At 55.5% G+C, this 23,409-nt stretch overlaps 1 protein-coding gene across 2 annotated transcripts in view; it reads left to right on the forward strand.

Annotated features, from left to right (window-relative positions):
- LRFN5 (leucine rich repeat and fibronectin type III domain containing 5) overlaps window positions 1-17,689 on the forward strand; it is a 59,670-nt gene extending 41,981 nt beyond the window's left edge. Inside the window, exons 2-4 of one of the 2 annotated variants that reach the window (XM_064511789.1) lie at window positions 8,446-9,853; window positions 10,301-10,992; window positions 17,267-17,689. In XM_064511789.1, the coding sequence (XP_064367859.1) occupies window positions 8,466-9,853; window positions 10,301-10,992; window positions 17,267-17,376 (2,190 nt within the window). In that variant the 5' untranslated portion in view covers window positions 8,446-8,465 and the 3' untranslated portion in view covers window positions 17,377-17,689. Of the gene's footprint in view, window positions 1-8,445; window positions 9,854-10,300; window positions 11,723-17,266 lie in introns of those variants that run through there. The other variant, XM_064511788.1, reaches the window with a different exon arrangement.
- The last annotated feature ends 5,720 nt before the right edge of the window (window positions 17,690-23,409 follow it).

Genomic DNA, 23,409 nt, shown 5'->3' on the forward strand with positions numbered 1-23,409 from the left:
TAGTGCAAATAATTTTGCCCGAGTATCTTACAGGTAGGGAAGCGCAGAAGGAGGGGACGCATGGCAGGGCTGCGGGGACGTGCAGGCGGGACAGTGTGGACCAGGCGCCGAGCCCGTCTGCAGCGTGGGAAGCGCGGGGGGGGGGCAGCGCTGGGGTAGGGGTGCCATCGCGGGGACCGTGGGCCGCGCTGGAGCTGGGGCTCTGCAGCGGGAACTGCAGCACCTGGCAGCTGCACGCGGGCCCTGCGGTCCTAACCGCTGCCGCTGGGCGCTGGGTGCAGTGAGTGCTGCTGCAGGGCGCTGGAGCTGGGCGCAGCGGGTGCTGCCGCAGGATGCTAGAGCTGGATGCAGCAGACACTGCTGCAGGGTGCCGGAGCTGGATGCAGCGGGTGCAGCTGCAGGATGCTGGAGCTGGGTGCTGCCGCAGGGCACTGGAGCCGGATGCAGTGGGTGCAGCTGCAGGGCGCTGGAGTTGGGCGCTGCCGCCGGGTGCTGGAGCCGGATGCAGTGGGTGCAGCTGCAGGGTGCCGGAGCTGGATGCAGCGGGTGCAGCTGCAGGATGCTGGAGCTGGGTGCTGCCGCAGGGCACTGAAGCCAGATGCAGCGGGTGCAGCCGCAGGGCGCTGGACCTGGATACGGCGGGTGCTGTCGCAGGGTGCTGGAGCTGGATGCAGCGGGTGCTGCCGCGGGGTGCTGGAGCTGGATGCAGCGGGTGCAGACTCGGCTCCCCGCGAGCAGTGGCAGGCGTTGGGGGACACGGGGCTCAGGAGCAGCAGAGGCACCGCTGCCGCTCGGGCGCTGCTGGTGCAGCAACGAGACCCGGCGACCGCCCAACACCTCTGGCTGCGCCGGCTGCTGCCATTTGTGTGGTCGGTGCGTGATCGCGTGAGTGCCCGCGCCCGGGTCGCAGACGTGCTGTGCTGGCAGCCGGCATCCCCAGTGTGCAGCAGCCGTTACCTTCTCTCGCAGGTTAATATTTGCACTGTTGCTCGGAAATTTAGCTATGCCAATCCAGTAGATGGTGAAGTAATTAATAAAACGATTAACAAGTTAATTTGCTGACAAGGTGGGCATTTTGTCTTGCTGTAAAATAATTACCGCCCCGTTATCGTAGCTGTTTAGCTGGTCCCTTCACGGAGCGGAGCCGTGGTGAGCTGCGGAGACGGGGGTCCGGTGGTGGCAGGGAGCACCGTGGGGGTGACAGACCCCGGTGCAGGGCCGCCCCAGGCTCCCGCACCCAGCGCTGGGCCGTGGCACGCCGGCAGCGGCCGCTGCAGCGGCGAAAGCTCGCTTTGGGCATCGCACGATGCATGGTGCCTTCTGGGCTGTGCTGACGCTGGTTCTGCTTCCTCTGGAAATCTTTTTAATTAAAATAGTTGTTACTGCTCACGTTAGCCTCGCTGGCACAGACCCGCGGCGGGAGGCGGGTTGCCTCCGCGAGCCCTCCAGCCCCGTGCGGGATCTGTTGCGAGAGGTTTCCTGATCCCGGTATTTTTGTTGTCAGCAGCATGTTTTGTTTCCAGTTCCAGCTCCCGGCTTCACGTGTGCTCGTAGATGGATGCTGTGTCTCCAGGCACCCCCATCCGTGTGCACCCGCTTTGCCCGGGCTGCACGGCGCATCCCTGCCCGGGGCTGCCCTTCCCACCCTCCCTGCCACCACTGCACCGCCGGTGTCTTGACTTTTTTCCCACCATGAAATTGCGTTTGCAAAGAGCTTGGAAATGTCAGTCCGTGCCGAGGACGGGCAGAGGGGGTGCAGCCAGCGGGCTCCCGCGGGGCAGCACCGGTGGCTGTGCAGCGCTGGGCTGTGGCCCGCTGAGTTTTGCCCTGAAGTCCACGTTTTTCCGTGCAAAGCCTCGGGTTTTCCGTGCAAAGCCTCGCAGGGGGGGTTGCTCCGCAGGGATCCGTCAGGGCCCGGGGACCCCGCGGCTCCGATGCGCAGGCTGCGAGGACACGCTGCAGGGACCTCCGCCGCGGGACGGACGCGTCCGGGCGCGTCTCAGCAAATATCCGGAGCGGGATCTTCAAGTGAAACTTGGAGCAGGTTTTCTGGCCTGTGTCCAGTTTTGGATTTTTCCTGTTTCTGTTTCGGACTGAAGATGGGATTGGCTTCTTCCCTCACGTGGATCAGGTTGACCAGGAATATAAATCCCACCTTTTAATAAATCTCGCCTCTCTCATTTAGAGGGTTGATTTATTAAATATTGCCTCTGGACTGCCGCTTAGATTATACACACAGATTGAATAATTTGAAGTATCAAATATGAATAATTTGAAGTATTGAATGTGATCACAAAATTGATTTAAAACTGGTTTTGAGAACCTTTTTTACTTGAAGCACAAATGACTCATGAGCAGTTTGAATACCCCTTTTTGCAGATGCCAACTGGTAAATAAGAGCAGCATATACCTTCCTGAGAAACCAGCATTTGTCTATTTGTTTTAATGTAGTGATGTGTTTTTTGTGCCATTTAAAAAAGATTTTTTTAAGCAAGTAACACTGTGCTTTGCTCAGTGCATAATCTGGTTTCTGCCGTGAGTTGTGCGCTGCGTCGGTGCTGCTGTCCCCGAGGTGTGTTTGCATGAGGAGCAAGGCGCATAGGGAGTGGGGAGGGCACAGGGGACAGGCGGGATCACGCCTGCCAGGCTGCCCTTGGCCTGGCTGGGAGAAGCGGTGTTCGGTCTGGGTAATTTTCAAGAGAGAAGCGTCTTCTCGTGCTGGCTGGTTTTTTAAGTCACTGTTTCTGTGGTTTCAGCCATCTGAAGTGCCTGCCCTCCTGGCCGTTGCCCCAAGGCAGGGCACTGCCCGGGGCAGGAGATGCTCTGCTCGGTGTCAGCAAGGGGTGAAACGTGTTTTCTGCCCTAGGCAAAGGAGCGATGTCCAGCCGGAGGGAAACGAGCTGTCCTTGGCTTCCGAGCTGCGGGCGCGCGTAACCCGGAGCACGGGCTTAGTACGTTCGGGCCAAATGTGGGTAGTTTTGGTGTTTCTGATAACTGAGATACCCTGCATGTTCTTCAGCTGCAGATGTCAGTACGTGTTTTCATGCCATAGAGGTTTTAGGAAACACGTGAGTATTTGCACAAATACATAGCTTTAAGCTTTGCTTACACCTATATGGAAAATCCCGTGATAGTTCTAGGAAAGCCCCCGTGACTCAGGGGGGACACTTACCGGCAGGGTGGCACGCTGCGCGGAGGTGAGGAGCCCGCAGGCCCTCTGGCTCTCGCTGGGATGTCCTCGGCTCTTGCAAAGACGGGTGCCTTTGCGGTGCGCGGGTGAGTGTTCGCACGGCCTGCGCTCGCGGCGTTCCCCGGGGCAGGAGCTTGGAAACGACTGAGCTGGGTTGCGTTGCCCCCAGCTTTCCTGCAGGAAGCAGCCAGGCTGCTCCGGGACCGAAGCGATGGCAGAAGTCGTTTTTCCTCTTTTTGAGAGGCAGCTGGATCTTGTCACGTACCCAATCAGCTGCATGTGTAGAAAACGGGAGAAAACAGTGAAAAAAGAGGGCAGAGGATGCTGCCCCACTCTTCTGCGCCCCTCCGATCCCGCCTAGCGCTGGCTGACCGCCGTCTCCTGGGCTGCGGCCGTGCGGGAGCTGAGGGGCTCGACGGGGTGTGAGAAGAGACGTGTTGGTGCTGGCCGGTCCCGTGTCCCCGGCACGCGGCTCCTCCGTCAGGAGGGTTGTGAGGGTCTGGGAAGAAGTCGGAGCAGAGGCCTGGAGATCTTCCCGCAGGGGATGAAGCTGCGCGGGGACTGTGGGAGGGGCGGTCGGAGGCCTGGAGGGCTGCACAGCCCACTGGTGCCTGCAGCACCCTCGGGGGTCTCTTGCTTTGGGGTCAGAGCTTAGCACCCCCCGTCCCGCTCCCGCTGCTGCGGGTGCAGACGCGTCCAAGCCTCCCTGCACCGGCGCTGGCTTCCCAGCATCCTCGACCCTGGGTTTCGTAAGGATGCTCCGGGCAGCGAGGGCCGGAGTGCGGCTGCCGTAGAGCCGGGCTGAGACCCTCAGGCCTGTTGCCCCTCTCTGCGGGGAGGCTGCCCCTCCTGGGTGGGCCGCGGAGCTGTGCAGCTGCCCGGCGCGTGACGGAGCCGGGCTGGGCAGAGCAGCTCCCGACGGGGGCACGTCCCGGCTTTCCCGGAGGGCAGAGCGCCCGGGAGGCCGAGGCGGGGTAGGGAGGAGGGAGCTGCCCGTAACAGCCCCCGGGCCGGTTGTCGGCGCGGGAAGAGGCTCCCTCCGGATTCCCTGCAGCCCAAGCCCCCGGGTTCCTCGGGGAAGCGGGCTTTGCGTGCGGGTGCCTGCTGGGTGCTCGGGTGGCGGGAAGCAGACGCTGCTTCTGCCTCAAAGGCATTTAATATCATAGCGGGAGCGTGTTCCGAAACGGACGGCTGAGCTGCTGAGGCACAGGAGCAGCTGGGAGGGGAGGGAGAAAGAAAAAATCAGAGTGAGATTTCCCAGCGGGGCAGATCAGGAGAGCTGCCCCATCGCAGTAACAGGCTCTCTCCACTTTATGGAGTGTTTGAATGTCCTGGGGCTCCTGGATCCACCTACACCATCCTCTGCAGACGAGATGCGGCTCCTCCCTCCCTCCATCCCCGCGCTGCGGCGTGCCCCAGCCTGCCCTTGCCGTGGGCTGCACCGTCCCCTCGGCTCTGCCGTGGCGGGTGCCTCTCGCCCGGGGAGGTGCAGGCAGCGCTCCCAGCACACGGCCACGTCAGCCCTTCGCGTCCATCCTCCGCCCCGGGAGGACCCTTGGGTGGAGATCCGGCGGAGATGCCCGAGCCAGCCCCGAGCCGTCCAGCTGGTGACGACAGGGGCTATTCCTGTGGCCCTGCTCCAGAGCTCGTTAGTTAATTAAAGGCAAGGCTAATTGTCTTGGCTTTCATTAACAGCCCGGGCAGCGCGCAGCGTTCACGTGGCTTAGCTGAGCTCCGGCCCGGAGAGGCTCCGCGCGTCGGTGCCCGGGAAAGGCGGGATGCGGCAGAGCAGGCGGCGGGAAGCGGGAGAGCTCGGTTTCAGCTGATCTGTCGAACAGGCTCCCTGGGACGGCGGAAGACCACGGGGCCGGCAGCTGGGAGAGCGTGCAGAGGGGAGCCCCAGGGTCACATACACCCCTCTGCCCTGCTCGTGGGTTGTGCACGGTGCTCACAGACCCCAGCAGCTGTGGGACCGGGGACGTGGGCCATCGCCCACGCTGGTAACGGGGCAGCCGCGCGCGGTCCGGGCCGTCGGAAGCAGGGCTGCTCGGGGACGCCCGGGAGTGGCAGCTCAGCCAGCCTCCTGGGCAGGAGGATGAGTCTTGGGTGAAAAAACAGCATGTAGAAAACATCTGTACTTATTTTGACTCCAGACAAGCTGAGGCAACACTTTGCATTTTCCTGTGCACCTAGAGCTAAGAAGAGCTGCTGACACAGTATGTTCCACTAATTCAATTAGTCAGAGGAAGGCTGGGATCCCAGAGGCTGCTTGGGGCTTAACTTGCACTCGGATCACCTGCCCTCTGATGACCTTTACATAAAACTGGAATGAGAGGACCCAAAGTTAGTTCTGCTCTGGTCTGAGCGGGAGTAAGGTGGTGACTTGCTGAGTCCGAGGAGGGTCTCAGTAAAGCTGCCCTCGGCTGATGCTGGGAGCACTGGGGGGTTCAGTGGAGAGAAGGGGCTCGTTTCGGGTCCGTTTCAAGTCTGCAATTTCTTATGTCATCCTTTGATTTTGCAACAGCATTTCCAAGCAATCAGAAACCATGCAATTTGCTTTACTTAAATTAACCTTTCTGGTTTTATTTGAATCTTGTATAGCTCTTTAAATGAACTCGGCTGACTCCAAGAAACATTGAGTGTATTACTTTTACTGCAGCTACAAATCTAAATTAGCAGTATTAAGTTAGTAAATCTAAATTAGCATGTTGTCCCCAAACCAAGACAGTTTGCGGGTGTTAACAGTTGTGGTGTGTATGCTGCTAAGCTGGAAGAGTCCGGTTTGAGTGTGGGATTTGGAAGATCTAAGTAAAAAGAGAAGAACCGCACGTGGGAAGAGGGGGGCAGCCCACAGCCGTAGGATAAACCCGTCGTTCCGTTGACTCCCAGCTGCCGTGCCGGGAGCAGGTGAGGAGAACGTGCGCTGGGAGTCACCGGCTGTGCTTCTGAGATGCATTAAACAGGTTATTTTGCAGTGCTTCTTTAGCCACCGATCAGTATCAGAACTCGCCTTTAATTCTATTTTCCGCTGTGGAATCATCCCAGTATCTAATGCTGACGCAGACGGTATGAAATTTCATCCACAAAATGTATTTAAACACTGCCCTGAAGTTTGTTTGCTGGCAAAATTAATGCAAACAGTTATTCTCAACAGAGGTACAAAAGGCTTCATTCCAAAATTTTACAGTTTCTGAAAAGAACAATCTGCTCCCCGTGACTCTAAAGCAAAGGGAAACAAATTTAATTGGTACATTTACAGGATGGCCAGTTTTCGCTGAAGGAGTCCGATATAAATTGGTGCAACATTGGATTCTATAGCGAACAAATTACACTCTCAGCTGGCTATAGAAAGTAAATTTGTTTTTATATCCTTTTCCAGTTGTCAGATAAATGCTGATTCTCTTCAGCAAGCGTTGCTGGAGTGAGATAGGCCAAAAGATTGATGTTATGATGAATGACCGTTTTCTGGTCCCCAGGAACCGTGCTCTTCTCCGTTTGTTTGTGCTGGCTCCCTGCTCCCGCGGGAGGAAAACCCTCTGCACCTACATGGTTGTACGTATCTTGATAAGGCCATGGTTAATTTATGAAGCTGGTAGGCATATTAAGCATGAATATATTGACTACCAGTTACCCAAGCATTTGAGATTTCACCGGGGAGCTGGGATGGTTCCCAGCACTAAGGTAACGATAGGCCGTGCTTTCAGTGGTGCAGTCCTTTCTGAACTTGAAACCCACAGATGAAGATCTCTTCTTCTTATAGGGACTTAAAGGCTGGAGTCAGTAGTCATGAAAAGCTACAGTTTCCGTAAGCATCAGGAAAAAATAAGATATCTGATCGGTCTGAAGAGCAGGCTTGAGAGGCTGATGTTTTCCCCCATCCTCTTTGCAGCTGTTGGCTGTTAGTTTTGCACGGCGGCGTGGGTGGATTACGGATGGGCTGGGCAGTAGGAGCACTAATTACTGTTCTGGCGTTAAAGGCCCTTGAGGATTCAAGACTCCTGTTTATAGTTAGCTGTGAAACTTAATTTTATTTTGGACGATTTGTCATAGTACATTTCTAGGATGATGACTTGTCTGAATAATCCCATCTGTACGTATATAATATTCTCGATTCCAAAGTGAGCCAAGCATTTCAGTTCAAATGTGGAGTCCCATTGCAATCAGTTGCTTTACGACTTCTCATGATTCCTCCTTAAATACATACGTATTTCTCAGGAGAATTGTGCTTCTTCCCATGTTCTTTGTTTTTTTGGAAGAGGGAAATATGTAGGAGTTTATCACTTTTTTTTCATCAACAAATCAACTGTGTGCTGTGATGAAGGTTTCTGGTCTTCCATGTTTGGAAATTGGCAGTGTAGCACTCCCAGAATTTTTAGAATAGTCACTGATGGATGATTTCATTTAACTGGTGTGGGCACTGTTATTATCTGCTTTGTTTCCATACTCTGTGAGGATCTTGGATCTAGCAATATAAAAGATAAGGGTAATTGAACTGTCAGAATCTCGAGGATGAGAATGCAGCATTGCTGGCTGTGGCATTAGGGAAAACAGCAATAGTCTAAAATTAGCCTATGTTCCATTTTTATTTATCTTTCTGTTGTTGTTGGGGTTTTTCTTGTTTTTTTATTTGTATTTTTGTTTTTGAATGGCATAAAATAGCTCTTTTTGAGTTTATTCTGAAAATAACATTAAGAGCTTAAATGTTCAGTGGAAATGCTTATAAACCAATTGAATTGTCGTGCTTTGAAGGCCACTGAGAGGTTTCACTTAGCAAGTAAAGTGTACGTGAAACATCCCTTCTATCTCCAGCGCATGAATGGCATTATCATAAAGTAACTGCAGATTGCGAGGTCAAGAGCATCCGTTTGAAAGCTCCGTGAATGGAACGGGGGTGTATTGCGAGTCTGAGATGAGCCTCAATTCCAGTCCAAGAGGCTTCAAAAGGTCCTGCTGATACAATGCACAGTGCCACCAATCCTCACCAAGTTGCTTTGTGATTTGCATATAAATAGGCATATGCGTATATATGTGTATGTATAGATATGAATATCCGTAGTTCTTACGGAAGATACTATGGAAGTTTTTATGGCAGGACATGGAAGAATTATAAAGACATCAGGTAATTAGATGAGAACGAAACACGGTTATGTGAACCTCAGTTTCATGACTTAACCGTAGATGGTTTATTGGCTCTTTATTCTTTATGCTAAATTTGCTTTTCTTGTAGGTATTAACAGAAATCTGTTCTCTTTCAGGCTCTTGAACCTGATCTACAATGGAAAAACTGCTTTTGTTTCTGCTGTTCATTGGCATAGCAGTGAGAGCCCAGATCTGCCCAAAGCGCTGTGTCTGTCAGATTTTGTCTCCGAATCTTGCGACCCTTTGTGCCAAGAAAGGGCTCTTATTTGTTCCACCAAACATTGACAGGAGGACTGTGGAGTTACGGCTGGCAGACAACTTTGTTACAAATATTAAAAGGAAAGACTTTGCCAACATGACCAGCCTTGTGGACCTGACGTTATCCAGGAATACAATAAGTTTTATTACACCTCACGCATTTGCTGACTTGCGCAATTTGCGGGCTTTGCATTTGAACAGCAACCGATTGACTAAGATCACCAATGACATGTTTAGCGGACTCTCCAACCTTCATCACTTGATACTTAACAACAACCAGCTGACTTTAATTTCTTCCACAGCTTTCGATGATGTTTTAGCTCTCGAGGAATTGGATTTGTCTTATAACAATCTAGAAACCATCCCTTGGGATGCCGTGGAGAAGATGGTTAGTTTGCACACTCTCAGTCTAGACCACAATATGATTGACCATATTCCTAAAGGGACCTTCTCCCACCTGCACAAGATGACCAGGTTAGACGTCACGTCTAACAAACTGCAGAAGCTACCACCTGATCCTCTCTTTCAGCGAGCTCAGGTGTTAGCAACCTCAGGAATTATCAGCCCCTCTACTTTTGCATTGAGCTTTGGTGGAAACCCTTTGCATTGCAACTGCGAGCTTTTGTGGCTGAGGCGGCTTTCCAGAGAGGATGACCTGGAGACCTGCGCTTCTCCTCCGCTCTTGTCTGGCCGGTACTTTTGGTCGATCCCCGAGGAAGAGTTCCTGTGTGAGCCTCCGCTCATCACCAGGCACACCCACGAGCTGAGGGTGCTGGAGGGCCAAAGGGCGACGCTGCGGTGTAAGGCCCGGGGGGATCCAGAGCCAGCAATTCACTGGATTTCGCCGGAGGGCAAGCTTATTTCAAATGCAACGAGGTCCTTGGTGTTCGACAACGGAACGCTGGACATCCTTATAACGACCGTAAAGGATACAGGTTCTTTCACCTGCATTGCTTCCAATCCGGCCGGGGAGGCCACGCAGACAGTGGACCTTCACATAATCAAGCTTCCTCATTTGCTGAACAGTACTAATCACATCCACGAGCCCGACCCTGGCTCCTCGGATATCTCGACTTCCACCAAGTCAGGCTCTAATGCGAGCAGTAGTAATGGGGATACTAAAGTCAGCCAAGATAAGAAGGTAGTAGTGGCAGAAGCAACATCGTCTACTGCTCTGCTGAAATTTAATTTTCAGAGGAATATACCTGGAATACGTATGTTCCAGATCCAGTACAACGGTACTTACGATGACTCGCTTGTTTACAGGTAAGACAGACCCAACCAAACCTGCTCTTAGTGCTCCATCAGGCTGCTTTGTATTGATTTATTAATGCACTCTTTCATTATAGTACGTTATTTGGGAGCAGTTACAGCAGCACTTACGCTGATCAGAGCCCTGCCCTGAGGAGCAGCTGCTGCAAGGCTCGTGGAAGACTAATGCAATTTTTAACTTTAATTTTTTAAATAGGGAAATTACTCTGAATGGTGCTATTTTTAGATAATCCAAACGGGCCTCCAGTCCTCTGAAGTAATCTGATTAGCGGAAGGATTGTAGAGTTAGGTGAGTTAAATGGATCTTAACACTTGCAGTTGTTTGGAGAGGCAGGAGAAGGACGTCCAGGAGCCGTGCCCGGAGGCGCTGCCCGCGACGGGGCTCCGGCGCAGGGGCGGGCGGGCGGCCGGTTTGTTCACGCTGGTTTCCTTGTCCCCCAGAATGATACCTCCCACGAGCAAGACCTTCCTGGTCAACAACCTGGCCGCGGGGACGGCGTACGACCTGTGCGTGCTGGCCATCTACGACGACGGGATCACCTCGCTCACCGCCACCCGCGTGGTGGGCTGCACGCAGTTCACCACCGAGCAGGACTACGTGCGCTGCCACTTCATGCAGTCGCAGTTCCTGGGCGGGACCATGATCATCATCATCGGGGGGATTATCGTGGCCTCGGTGCTCGTGTTCATCATCATCCTCATGATCCGCTACAAGGTGTGTAACCACAACGGGCAGCAGAAGGCCACCAAGGTGAGCAACGTCTACTCGCAGACCAACGGGGCGCAGATCCAGGGCTGCGGTGGGCCGCTGCCGCCCCGGTCGGCCTCCAAGCAGGCGGTGGGGCACGAGGAGAGCGTCCCGTGCTGCCGCGCGCCCGCCGAGGGGCCACTGCCGCCGTCGGACGCTTGCTGCAGCCCGGACCCCGGCGCCGCCGCCTCGCCCGCCGCCCGGACCTCCAGCGCGCCCGCCCCGCCGCCGCCGCCGCAGAAGCGCAAGCCGGGGCCGAAGCCCGGCAGCGAGCCGCCGAGCGAGGCGGTGGCCACTCTCGACTCCCAGAACACGAACAGGAACAACTCCACGGCTCTGCAGCTGGCGAGCCGCCCCGCGCGCGAGCGAGCGCAGCCCCAGCCAAGTAAGTGGCTCACGCTGCCGGCGGACCCCCGCCGGGCCGCGCGGCGCTGCTCGCTGAGCGGGGGGCCGACGGAGCCGCCCCGTCCCCGGCGCGCCACGCGCAGCCTCTCCATGAGCGGGATGCTCGACGGCGCCGAGAGCGGAAGCGCCGCCCTCCCCGGCGCGGAGTGGATATTGGAAAGCACCGTGTGACCGGCCTTTCCGGGCCCCGCCTTGACGGGAAAGCACGCACCCAGCGCCGCGCGGCTCCCGCTCCCGCTGCCGGGAGGCCGGACTCGGAGTCCCGCGCTTGTCTCGCTGGCTGATGGGTCTCGCCGAGCCACCCGGTGCACGCGGGCTTTTAGTTCCTTTAATTTTGGTTTATTTAACAGCAAAACCGAAGGCAACGTTCAGAGATTAAAAAAAATAAAAATGGGAAAAAAATAAGGGGTGAAAAAAGCATGAAAGAGCACCAGTGCCTTCCCTGCTCTAGGACTGGCTTCCTGGGTCTGCAGTAGCAGAAAACGAAAGAGCGTTTTCACAGAAAAAGCCTTTTATAAAGGAAACGAGATTTCCTCCAAGCTAACAAATAACCACTTCTGGATCGGTCGGTAAAACGATATTTTTTAAAGCGATCAGACTGTGCGTTTCTTCTCAGTGACAATGGTGTTGCCTTTGTTTTGAGGCAAATGCTGTACAGAAACAACAACGCCGTGTTGTTATGTTGTGTAAAATAAAATATTCACTCCGTACCCAGCCAGTGTTGCTGTAACTGCCCAGTGCTGCGGGGGCTCCGGGGGCTCCGGGTTCCCGGTGCGCGCGGCGGCAGCGCTGGCCCCGGCCCGGGGTGTCCCGGGCTCCCCGGCTCCGCAGGGCGGGCGTCCGGCAGGCACGCACGGGCGTCAGCCGGGAATCCTGAGCGTAGGGGTGATGATGATGATGATGCTCAGATTTTTTCCTCGACCGCATCTTTTTGGCGTATTTCCTGTGGCTTCTGTAGTTCCCTTAGCTCTCGTTCATCCCTGGGCACAGTGCGGAGGCTGGGGGCCAGGCTGAGCCTTAAATCAACGTGGCCTTGGCCTGCGGTGCCTTTGGGTAGGATGACTTCAGGCCGCTATGTAAAGACGTGAATGTATGGCAATAGGTGATAACAGCTGAAAACCCGTGTTGTGAGGAGGACCAAAGTGCTTCTGCTGCTGTGCTCAGCCGAAAATACCGTTTACGGTTAATAAAATTGGAGAGAGCACAGCCGAGCAATTTGAATGTCTTCTCAGATGCCAAATACCAGTTTTAGTGTGGTCTCTGCAACTGCTGGAGCAATGGAATAGCTGCATTTTGTACCGGGGTGCTTGTGCGTGGAAGAAATGCAACGCAGGCAGAAGCTGGGAGACGCCCGAGCCCGGAGCCGGCCCGGCGGCTCGGCAGGCAGGTCCTGCGGTGGGCACGGGGGGCACGCGGTGCCGGGGACCCCTGATACCTCAGCCAGCACGTATCGCACTCCCTGCGTTTCCACTGTCTGTCTTGGAAAAGTAAAATCTGGATGGGGGTTGTAAAGGACTTTAAAAAAAAAAAAAAGCGGGGGGGCTGTTTCTTTTTTTAAAAGCTCATTTTTTTCCTTTTTTTCCCTGGGAAATGCAGGCCTCAAAAAGCAGACTAAGCCCCAAAATTAGAATACTCATTTCCTGATGGAAAAGTTATAAAAAGAAAAAAAAATCCCTCCTTGGATTTCTCTGCCAAGTTTACGTTCTTATAAAGGGGATATGTGCATAGAAGTTAGCTATTAAACAAGGCAGCTTTGGAGACAGTAATATATCTATGCAAGTTCTGATGGTCTAAAAAGGAAGGTGTTGTCGAATGCGGTAAAGTGAGGACTGAAACGGTCCAGTGAGGAGCTAAATCTCCGGTGACAGCACCTCCGCTTTGTGCTTAGGTAAGGGTGCGGCTTTAAAGGATTTCTGCTGAGCTCATTTTAATCATATGCACTTTAAAAACAGCAGATGACAATGCTTTATATGTTGTCTCGAACTGGAAGTCAGTCATGTCTAATGTTTTGTGAAGGTGCTAAAATATTAATAGTTTCTTGGGGTTTAAGGAGTTTTATTTTTATATATTTAATTTTTTATTCCAGAGAATCCGTTTTACAAACGCTCCGTCCGCAGTGCGTTTCTGTAGGCAGCTCAGCGGGACCCTGTGTTGCTGCGTTTGGGTTACTCTGTGATGATGATGTGGAAACGGTGGGGCCCGGGCAGCAGAGGTTCTCCTCGTGCCGCTTCCCCTCCTCGCCGGGAGCGAACTCCGCGTGGTGCCGCGCCAGGCGCTCGGTCGGTGCCGCTGCCGCTGCAGTCACCTGCAGCAAGAGGTTTCCTGGGATTTCCTGGGATTTCCTTGGATTTCCTTTGACACGGGCTGGGTGCGATCGAGCCAGGGGTGGGAGGGCGTCTCCGTCCATTCGGTCCTGCAGAACCAGAGGTTGCCAACAATTCAGGGCAGAAAAAGTGCTGGGGTATTCCTTGACCACAAGAATAGCATTTATACGTGTTTGTTCAGAGTGAAATACTGGAAACTTCTCTAATCCTCCAGAAATTAGAAGGTGAATGTAATAAGTGCAAGCAGAGTGCATGGCTGTGGGTGCTCCGCGGTGGTGCGGTGCAGTGCATCGCTCCCAAGCTGGCAGCACCTTGGCCGGGCGCGTGGCGGTGCGGGTGCTCCGTGCTGGTAGCTTCTCCGGGAGCTCAGCTCCGAGTGGCCTCTTGTCCGTAAGCGCCAGAGGAGGGGAAGCTGCTGCAGAGATTTGCTCGCGCTCACTGCGGTGTGCAGCACGTGCTGCCTGCTGCTCCTGCGCGAGCGCCCCGGCCCCGTGCTCGGACCACGTCCGTCCGGTGCGGCGAGCCGGTGCGGGCGATGCCCTGGGTGCAGACGCGGGCTTTTGCAGAGCAGAGCGTGTTGCGTTGGTGCTTTTCTGTGCTGCCTTTCTGCTCGTGTTCGGGCACGTCCTCCTCGGTGGGTACGTGGCGCTGCCCAGCCCTGGGTGCAGATGCGCCTTTATGGCTGCCGGTGGGTTTGCGTTTGCTGGAAGCCCTTGGCGGGCGCCTGCGCGAGGCTGCAGCAGCGGCGGGATGGCCGGGGCAGAGGAGGGGACGTGCGGGGACGCCCGGCCACATCCGCCGGCGGCTTCTGCTGCGGGTTTGCGCGGTGGCATGCAACGGCGGCCGTGCCGTCCCTGCGCCCAGGCAGCGCAGGCGGCGGGGGCAATGGAGGGCTGTGCCGGGAGCAGAGTGGGGGTTTTCCTCAGTAACTAATGCAACAGGCATAAATAAGTCACAGTCACTTACTATCGCTTCTCTTTCTATTACTTAAGAGAACTTGTGGGACCTAGGAGGAGAAGTGCCGCAGCTTGCAGCCCTGCGCGGTCTCGAGGAAGCTTGCCGTGCTTCTAGCGTGCCGCTCGTGGCAGGGATGTGCTGTTACCCTGCCAAAGCAACAACAGCAAAATCACACGGTCCCTTTCGCGTGGTAACTCAGTAGTCTTAAGGTAGGTCAAGTTTCTGATTTAAAAAACCAAAGCACAACGTGCAAATGCAAAGTCAGCCGGGTCCTGTTTGCTGCGAGCATTTCCCCAGGGTTTTCCCTCTGCAAACACACGCCTGGGTGCCTGGCCGGTCACGCCTGGGTGCCTGGCCGGTCACGCGCGGACGGTCCCCGAGGGCTCCTTCAGTGGACGGTCCCCACGCGCCGCCTCTCGTGTCGGCTCCGGGCCGTGGCAGTTTCTGCCGTCCCCGGCTGGGACGCACGGTGTTTTCTTGTCCTCGGTGTGATGCACTTTGCTGAATACCATCGCTTTAAGGAGAGGGTCTTGCTGGTGCAGGAGAGCTTTCGTGTCGCGCGGCTGATGCTGACCGGCAGCACCCATGTCTGTGCGCGGGGCTGCGATAGCCGCCCGCGTTGGGAACGTCAGGTCAGATCAGTAAGTAAGAGCAAAGCTGCCGTATTCCGACCTCCGCTGTTTCAGCGTGGCCGTGATCTCGCTTTCGTGTCGGGCATCCAGGAAATGAGTGCGCAAGGTCCTGGGGATCGATAGCGGCAGGTTGAAGCACATACTCTGCCGCATAAATAATACAAGACCGACAAAAGGCCGATCCTGCAATCTCGGTGATGCTGTACTTCAAGTACAATTGATTTGCTTGCAAGAGCCAGGTGTGAAGGCGGCTGCTATTGAAGGAAGGAAGCTTAGTTTGCAAGGAAGGACATGGAGAAGGGGGGGGGGGGGGGAATCCCAAACATGGCAAATAGCTGCAGAGACCCCAAATTTGCAGCTTTGCTCGTATGAAAACAAACAGAAAAAGCTCCGCTGTCTGCGTTGTGTTGGAGCAAACCATGTCACCGCGGGTCGTTTTGAAGCGCGCTCTCTGCATTTTAGGGAGCATTGCTTCTCGGCAGGTCTGGCGCTGTAGACCGAGGCAGTGTGCCTAGCCTGGTGCTGAGCTGATCTTCCTCCTGGCCTGACAGTTGTGTGTTCGGGCGGCAGCTGGTTTCTCTGGAGGCTTCTACCCCTTCCCTCCAGGTGCAGCGAGCGCGGCCCTGGCGTGAGCCCTGTGCCGTACAGGAGCAGCGGTGGCTGGTTAGCGGGTAATGTGCTCTCACGTGCTGGAAACAGGCGAGCAGGGGGAGAGGCTCCGATTTATTTAGATTTTCCCCCGCGTTCATGGCTAGCGTGGTGCAAGGGGAGAAGCGTGCCCCTCGTCGCTTACGTTCAGCGCAGCCCACGAGCGGTGCAGGGGCCCCTCGGTGCCTGTGCCGTGCACCCTGCCTCCGGACCTGCCAGGACTTCTGGGGGCTGCAGGCAGGGGCAAGTCTTTGCGTGGAAATGCCATCATTGCCTGTGCTGACCTGCTCTGAACCGCAGCGGCATTAAAGCAAATCCCGCTGGCTTCACTCAGGAGACCCTCTCTCAGGGAGCGCGGTACCGCAGCTGCGCGGAGGCTTGGCCGGCGGGTTGGTCCTCACCGGCGATTCCCCTCCCGCATCAGGGTCCTGTTTCCTTTATCGTGTTGAACCTCTTTGAGGACGGCTGCTTCACTGCTGGAGCTGCGTCGGGAGGTGTCAGGTGAGGGGACAAGGGCCACCTGAGAGGGGCCACCTTAGCAGGGGCTGTAACCTCCCAGCAAGCCCTGTGCCTACAGGGATGTTGTGTGCAAGCCATGCACTCTCTTCTGCAGGGGAGATTCTTGTTTGGAGAGGGAAAAGAGAAGAAAGCCGGGGGGGGGGGGGGGGTGACCTTCTGGGCAGTCCCCACACAGGCCCCGTTCGCTGCCCCGTGGGGCCGTTAGACGGGGGAGCAGAGCCCAAGGCCAGTGCTGTCCCACAGCTTCGGGAGCACCTCAAACTGCTCCAGGCAGCAGATCTGTAGGCAGCTGGGAGACCTGCCGCCTTCAGCAGACCAAGAACGGCATTAAAACAGGGTGTCTAGGTTGCATTAAACACCGCAGCTGCAGCCTTGCCTTTCCAAAGGTAAGTAATTGTCCTCGGGGTGAGGCCAGAGTCCTCACGCCAGCATGACCGCAATGAGACAGCGGTCTGCCTTGATGGAAAATAACAGTGTCACCTGTGCTGTGTGCTGGGTCCTTGATCCCTTCGATGCAAACAGTATGGGAGATTGGTTAAGGACAACTTTGAACCCGCACGTTCTCCCTGCAGTGACTTTTCCGCTTATTTGTAAGCCTCATGGAGGCACGTGCTGGACAAGGGCACTTTCGCTGCTGCTTTTTTGGTGTTTTCAGTTCCGTGCAAACTTCTAAAGCTATGTGAAAACTTGAAATCCCTACCATAAAAAAGGGCTGCCTGTGCTTGACCACCAAGAGGTCAGAAGCAAATGCAGAATTTGCAGAATTCTCTGGTCTTGGACCAGTGAGTTCCGGTTTTTGTCTCCAGTTTTGCAGCGAGCAGCGCTGTGCCGTCGCGTCCCGCTGTAGCTGGGCTGCTGGGTGACAGCACCAGGTCACTCGGCATTGCAGGCTGGGGGATTCTGTGTTCGTCGGCCGTTCTGTCCCCGTGTGGGACGCATGTCCTGGCACGCGTCGGCACCGCGTTGGCCGACGTCCAGCCTTCGCGCCGACGAGGAGCCGAGGCTGGCCGGAGCCGAGCCGTTCGGTTGCCGTCTCGTCCACGGCTGAGCACGCAGAGATGCTCCGGCGAGGGCTGATCTCAACCCGTGGGGCTGGTTAGGTGCCCCGCGCTCGGCCCGGCCCCGCCGAAAGGCTCCGCAGCCCCTCACGCCTCTGTCTTGTCTCTTTGCGCAGACGCCGGGGCTGACGCGAGGACCGCCTGCCCGCTGCTGCTTCCCGGGAACGCCAATGCCGCCGGGCTGACGCGGCAGAAATCGCTCCGGTTCCAGCTCGCCAAGGAGTGACTCGCTGGACCCGGCTCGGCCCTGCCGGAGCGTTTGCTGGGAGCCACCGCCCGAGCCAAGACGCCGTCAAGGTCGGCCGCACCGGACACTCTCCCAGTTCACGGATTCGTCGTCTCCCATCTGCCACATTGATTCTACGTACCTTTTTTTTCTGGTGTTAGAGGTTTTTATAAAACTAAAAACAATAATAATGAAAAATTCGGTGGCAACGGCTTCAGTGTAAGTCACGTTGAATGTTGCCGGTGGTGAGTTCACAAACTGTAAACACGGTAGCTTATATCACCATAACAAATAAATGTTTTACTATGATGGAGCTGACGTTGGCTGATTTAAAGGGTCTGGCTGAGGAGCACTGCGGTACTTGTGTGCGTCAATGCTGCTTTTCTGCACCGAAGGTCCCCGAGCCGGCTGGGACCGAGTCCCCAGCGGTGACGGGTCTGTGCAGAGCCACAGCGTACCGAGGGCAGCGGGAGCTGGGGTTCGTTTGAGGAAGGTTCGTTTGAGGAAGACTTGTTTAAGGAAGGGCAGGCGAATCCCCACGGGGCCTATTCTGCCCCCGGTGACCCCAGGGCTTTGCTCGCACCCGTCCCGTCCCATCCCTGTCTCCATCCCTGTCTCCATTCTTGGGTGCTGAGCTGCCCCGCAGCCCTGCAGGGACCCGGAGCAGCCGGACACCAAACCGTGTGGGCCAAGCGCAAGGCTCCCAGCCCTTCCCTTGGCCTGTGTGGAGCTCCGGGCCCTTCCCTTGGCCTGTGTGGAGCTCCGGGCCCTTCCCACGGGCCGAGCAAGGCTCCTGGCCCTTCTCTTGGACCAAGTGGGGCTCATAGCCTTTTCCTTGGGCCAAGCAGGGCTCCGGGCCCTTCCCTTGGGCCAAGCAGGGCTCCGGGCCCTTCCCTTGGGCCAGGCAGGGCTCCGGGCCCTTCGCTTGGGCTGAACAGGGCTCCTGGTCCTTCTGTTGGGCCTCCGGGCCCTTCCCTTGGGCCGAGCAGGCCTCCGGGCCCTTCCCTTGGGCCAAATGGGCCTCGGGGCCTTCCCTTGGGCCGAGCAGGGCTCCCGGCCTCCCAATCGGCCCTTCCCTCTGCAGCCAGGTTGCCGGTTTCCATCTGCTCCCAGCAGCGGTGGCCGGGATAGAGGCCGGTGATGGCACCACGTGTCCCGCCGCGGGCCCGCCTGGGACAGCAGGACATCGCAGCCTCCGCGGCGCGCCGGGGACAGTGCTGGCATTTGTGTAATGTCACCTCTGGCCAGGGAAAGCCGGAGCACCGGGAAGCCGGGACCCAGTCCGGGTGCTTCCCAGGCCACGGCCGCGCCGTCCCCTGCGGCCCGCTGCCCGGCCAGCGTGTCACCACCGCCCTCTGGTCACCGCCTGCTTCCGAAATGACAAGATTAAGTACGTTTTTTCTTCTTTCCTCCTTTCCTGTCAAGAATCCCGTATGGCTTACAGCTATAATTACAGCTGCTACAAGAATCACAGTGAATCAAGCAGCGTGGATAGAACTCCTTAAGAACAGCTCACCAATAGCATAAATATTTATTATTGATGGGGCTCTGCGAAGGGCAGGAGATGGAGCCGCCCGGGGTGCCGCCGCGGCCCCGGCCCCAGGGGAGAGGCTGGGGTTTCCTCCCGCACCGTCTCCCTGCTTTATCGAAGGACGAGCGCCTGGGTGCCGACCCCGCTCCCGGGCGGCCGATGCCGCAGGGTCGCTGGACTGGTGCCTCCGGGCTGCAGGGCCGGTGCCCTTGCTCGAGGGGCTGGTAAACGTTTAGAAAACACCGCTGGCTCTGGGGCAAAACAACCGGTGTTTGGTCCAGTGCACAAGAACTCCATGCCGAGTGGAGATTTCAAGGATAAAAAGTGGCAATTTTGATCGGGAATTGGACTCATCGCTCTTACTCTCACAAAGTTGGACCTGGATCTGTACATAACCTGGATTTTGCATGGATTATAGTAGCAGCACGTATCGCTCGTCCCTCTCCTTACGGCATAGCGTAACTGGGTTTGGAATTCGGAAAGAAGGAGCCTAAATCAGAGGATTTTCAGTGCGGTATGTAGTGGAAATATTGACTCCGCCAAATCGCCCCATCTCTCATTGCAGACCCAGGTGACTCCCTGCTGAAGCGACAGGACAACTGACCTTCCCGAAGGAAGCAGGTGACATCCAGGTCTGCAAAACACCGGGCAGAGCGTGAGGTGGGAGGAGAAACAAGAGACTGCTGCTTCCCCTGGAAATCCTGCGTCGGGCTGTGCAGCTGCTGAAAGCCTTATTAAACCAACACGCTCCAAAGTCTTGCTGCACAGACCGTATCAGCTCTCAGGATTTCATTTCACATTAATATCATGTTATTACCCTCATTCAATGGCTCCAATTTCAAGCCTTCATGCACATAGCAGAGCTGCTTTTCCCTCGCTGATCCTTTTCTATATCCCTTTAATTAATTGTCAAGGTAAGTTCCACCTGTCAGCTCAATGTTGGTTGGAAATACAGCTTTCATTGTGGCAAGATTTGCTGAAGTTGTGAATCAGATTTTGCAGAAAGAAAAGGGAAAGGCCTGCACGGCAGAGCACGCCAGCTGTGCGCTGTAATTAATAATCGTGGGCTAGCGATGGAGGGCTGCTTTGCCTGGAATAGCGTTAGTAGCACTGCAGCCAATATCGAGGGATTAGGATTTAGAGGAATATCATCGTATCAATCAGGAAAAATAACCTGTTAGAAAAACAGGAATGTGGATACTTGCTGACGTATCCTGAAAATCACCTCAGTTTATAAAACTAAGGTACTAACAACACTTTATACCTCTGCCATGGGAGCTGCACCAGCCACCAGCAGAAATGAGTCCTCAGCAGAGCCAGCCTGCGGCAGCCTGACGGCCAGCAGCACTCGGATGGCCGCGTATCGGTTCCCCGTCTCGCATCCGATACCCGTTTTCCCACTGTGTGTGTGGATTTCTATCTAGGCAGACAGCTATATTCATGCTTTAATGGCTTTCTGTGCTAGGGGCTTCATGAGTATGGTACTGGTTAATGGTTAACATGTCTACGTTACCACCGATGCTCACAAAGTGAATAAATTAATATCGGAAAGTGCTTTCCTTAATAGGTTAAGAGAGATCAGGAAAAGATGCCCGCAGTTGCATAGGAGCCAGTGGGGAACGGGAGCTCCAGGAAACACAGAAGCAGCAGCAGCTCTTTCCCCAGTGACGTCCACGAGAACTCCGGTCTGAAGCAGGCTGGCGTGCCGGCGGACGGACCCACGTGAGACCCACAGGAATTACGTCTGGGACATCGTCAGTAAGAAAAGACCAGACATTGCATTCTGCCAGCATTTGTTACCAAAACCTGCGCTCCGGCTCTTGCGCTCATGGAAGGCAAGAGATCTAGTCAGGAATTTTCTGATTAAGCACTGTTTTCATGGAAATACGTGGATTTATCATGGTTTTGTTCTGTTTTGGTTGTTTGGGTTTTTTCAGTGGGGAAAAAATGGATCCAAGAAATAATGTCTGATCAGAGAAAAATAAACGTATAACAGCCAGTAGATGATTGGTTCCCTGGGAGGTGGGAAACCCAGATTTGACCAGATTTACAGCAGGGATTTGAATCTTCATTCTCCACGTCTAATGCAAGCAGCACTGACTGTTGGCCCCAAACTGTCCAGAAAAGCACAAGAATTTTTCCTCTTCCTCTTTCTATTCCTGGCAGAAGAGACTCGCCTCCTCGTGTGCTTCCAACAGCCTCAGGCTTGCAAGGACGCTTGGTCTTGCTCAGCTGCGGTGAATTATTAACGAGTCCCCGATGAGCGTGCTCCAGCCCAGCAGCGACGGGGGCTGCTGGCTGTGGCGGGGGAATCCCTGCCCAGACGCCCCGGAGCGAGACTCTCTGGAGCGCCCCGGCACTGCCCTGTAAAGAGAGACGCGTGTCCCGGCTGCAGACCAGCCCCGGCACTGCCCTGACCTCCCCAAACCCACCCGCAGAACAGCACAAGGCTTGGCTCCATGTCTATCGAGCGTTAGCGAGCTCTGCCTCAAACCGTCCCAGCAGAATGGTGCTGCCCCAGCCCTTGAATCCAGTCCTCTCTAAGTCGCTGTTCCTGTGAGTGAAGAAGGTGCATCTTTTGCATTAAAGATAACACGTCATTTTCACAAGTCTGCGTACCAGACGCGTAAGGCTAACGCTTGAGAAAGTCCGGAACCAGAGCACAGCTGCGGGTTTCGAGGATACATCCTAAGGATTAAACCGCAGAGTTTAAGAGACACTGCCAACAGCATACTTGGTCCTAGCTTGTTCTTTTTTCTTTCCCCCCCACTTTTCTGCTCCGAAGGCTTGACTAGACTGTGGAAGTGCTTCCAGGCAGCTGTCCACCCTTCACGTAATGGCCTGGGGAGCGAGCAGTCGGTGCCTCCGGGGTGTTGCTCTGAGGCAGGCGGATGCACACAGTGGCCTGCAAAGCAGCCTCCTGATTTCTACCCCAGCTGCAGGATTTGCGTGAACACCTTCATGGAAACCTGAAACACCAGCCCTTTTTTCCTCCCTTCCAGTGCCAGCGCATGTTGTCTGTTTAACACATATGTGGAAAACAAAAGCTTCCCCTTCCCCTGGGAGGTCCGTGTGCTGGGCTGGCTCGTGAGGCACTCCTGCCCACAGCTCCTTGCGCGTGGCGAGGTTTTACCACCACTAAGTTTTCTGGGACATTGCCACTGACCCACTTGCGAAATAGGAGGTCACAGACTCGCAGAATCACGGAGCGGCTGGGGTTGGCAGAGACCCTTGGAGAGCGCCCGGTCCAACGCCCTGCTCCAGCGGGTTCGTCTGGAGCAGGCTGCCCAAGACTGTGTCCACCTCGAGTCTGAATATCTCCAAGGATGGAGACGCCACAGCCTCTCTGCAGCCTGTTCCAGTGCTGCACCACTCTCACAATGAGAAGTGTTTTCTTCTGTTCATTTCTGGTTGTTTCCCTTTGCAGCTGGTGGTCATTTCTTCTAATTTGGCCTAAAACTAAATTTCATAGGCAGCTGAGTACCTTGCAAAACTAGTTGAAAAGTGCTGCTGGGGGCTTTCTGAGCTTGCCTTGCAGCCTGTGGTCACGTCGGTGGGGATGTGCCCCTCTGGTGCTGCTGGAGCTTTCCCGGCTCTACTGGGATTCTGAAAGACGCTTTCTTTTGTGAGGTGCTTTGAAGGAAGCTGAGAGCATGGAGATCAGGAGCACTGGTGTGCCCTGCTGGAAGGGGAGCCCTGCTGCCGCCTGAGCCATGAGGCCCTCAGCACCCGGCAAGCTCACGTCAGGCATCTCCAGGTGCGTTTGTCCTTGGCACGAAGTGGAGCTTCTGCTCATGGGCTGGGGGAGGAATTTTGCTTAAATGGGAAAACAAACAGATTCTCCTGGCTCCTTTCCTCAGCTCCCTCTCTCCCATTTCCTTCCCACCCTATCGCAGAGTCCATCACTGGTTCAGGAGCCTCCTGTAAGCGTTTCTTGGGGAAAGATGAGTGGCATGTTCCTGCTCACATGGCTGCTCTCCAACGTCAGCTTTGAAGACTCACGAACAAAAGCCAACGGGAGAAAATAGAAAGTGCTTCTCACCCACGGAGATCCCCATGGAAAGACCTGAGGAGAAAACACGTTGTCCGTGGCCCACGGGCAGGACACCAGCTGGCTCCCGGGAGTGCTGGGGTGCTGCTGCGTTTTCCACTCGCTGGACGGGGTCTGCATGCGCCAAGCCGCTGCAGTCGATAGCAGGATACAGTGTCTTTGCATTTGGTGACACCTTTTTCAACTCCATAAGATGGACACAGTGACAGACCAGAATTTCATCTTCACCCAAAGGCTTAGAAGAGCTGCACCAGGCTGTCCAGACGTGGAACGCCTTCCTGGTGAACCTTTTCCCTGTGTGGTGTAGGGCAGAGAGCGTGACCAGGGAAGGAGGGAGGCTGGCGACACGAGGCAGCAGCCCAGGACTGCCTGACACATAACCCGATGCGAGGAAGTCTGGTGTGGATCGATTCGTGCCTCCCGGTGTGGGACGTCCTTCCCTTCCTCTCCA

This window comes from Dromaius novaehollandiae, chromosome 5 (assembly GCF_036370855.1).
Source record: "Dromaius novaehollandiae isolate bDroNov1 chromosome 5, bDroNov1.hap1, whole genome shotgun sequence".
Classification (NCBI taxonomy): domain Eukaryota; kingdom Metazoa; phylum Chordata; class Aves; order Casuariiformes; family Dromaiidae; genus Dromaius; species Dromaius novaehollandiae.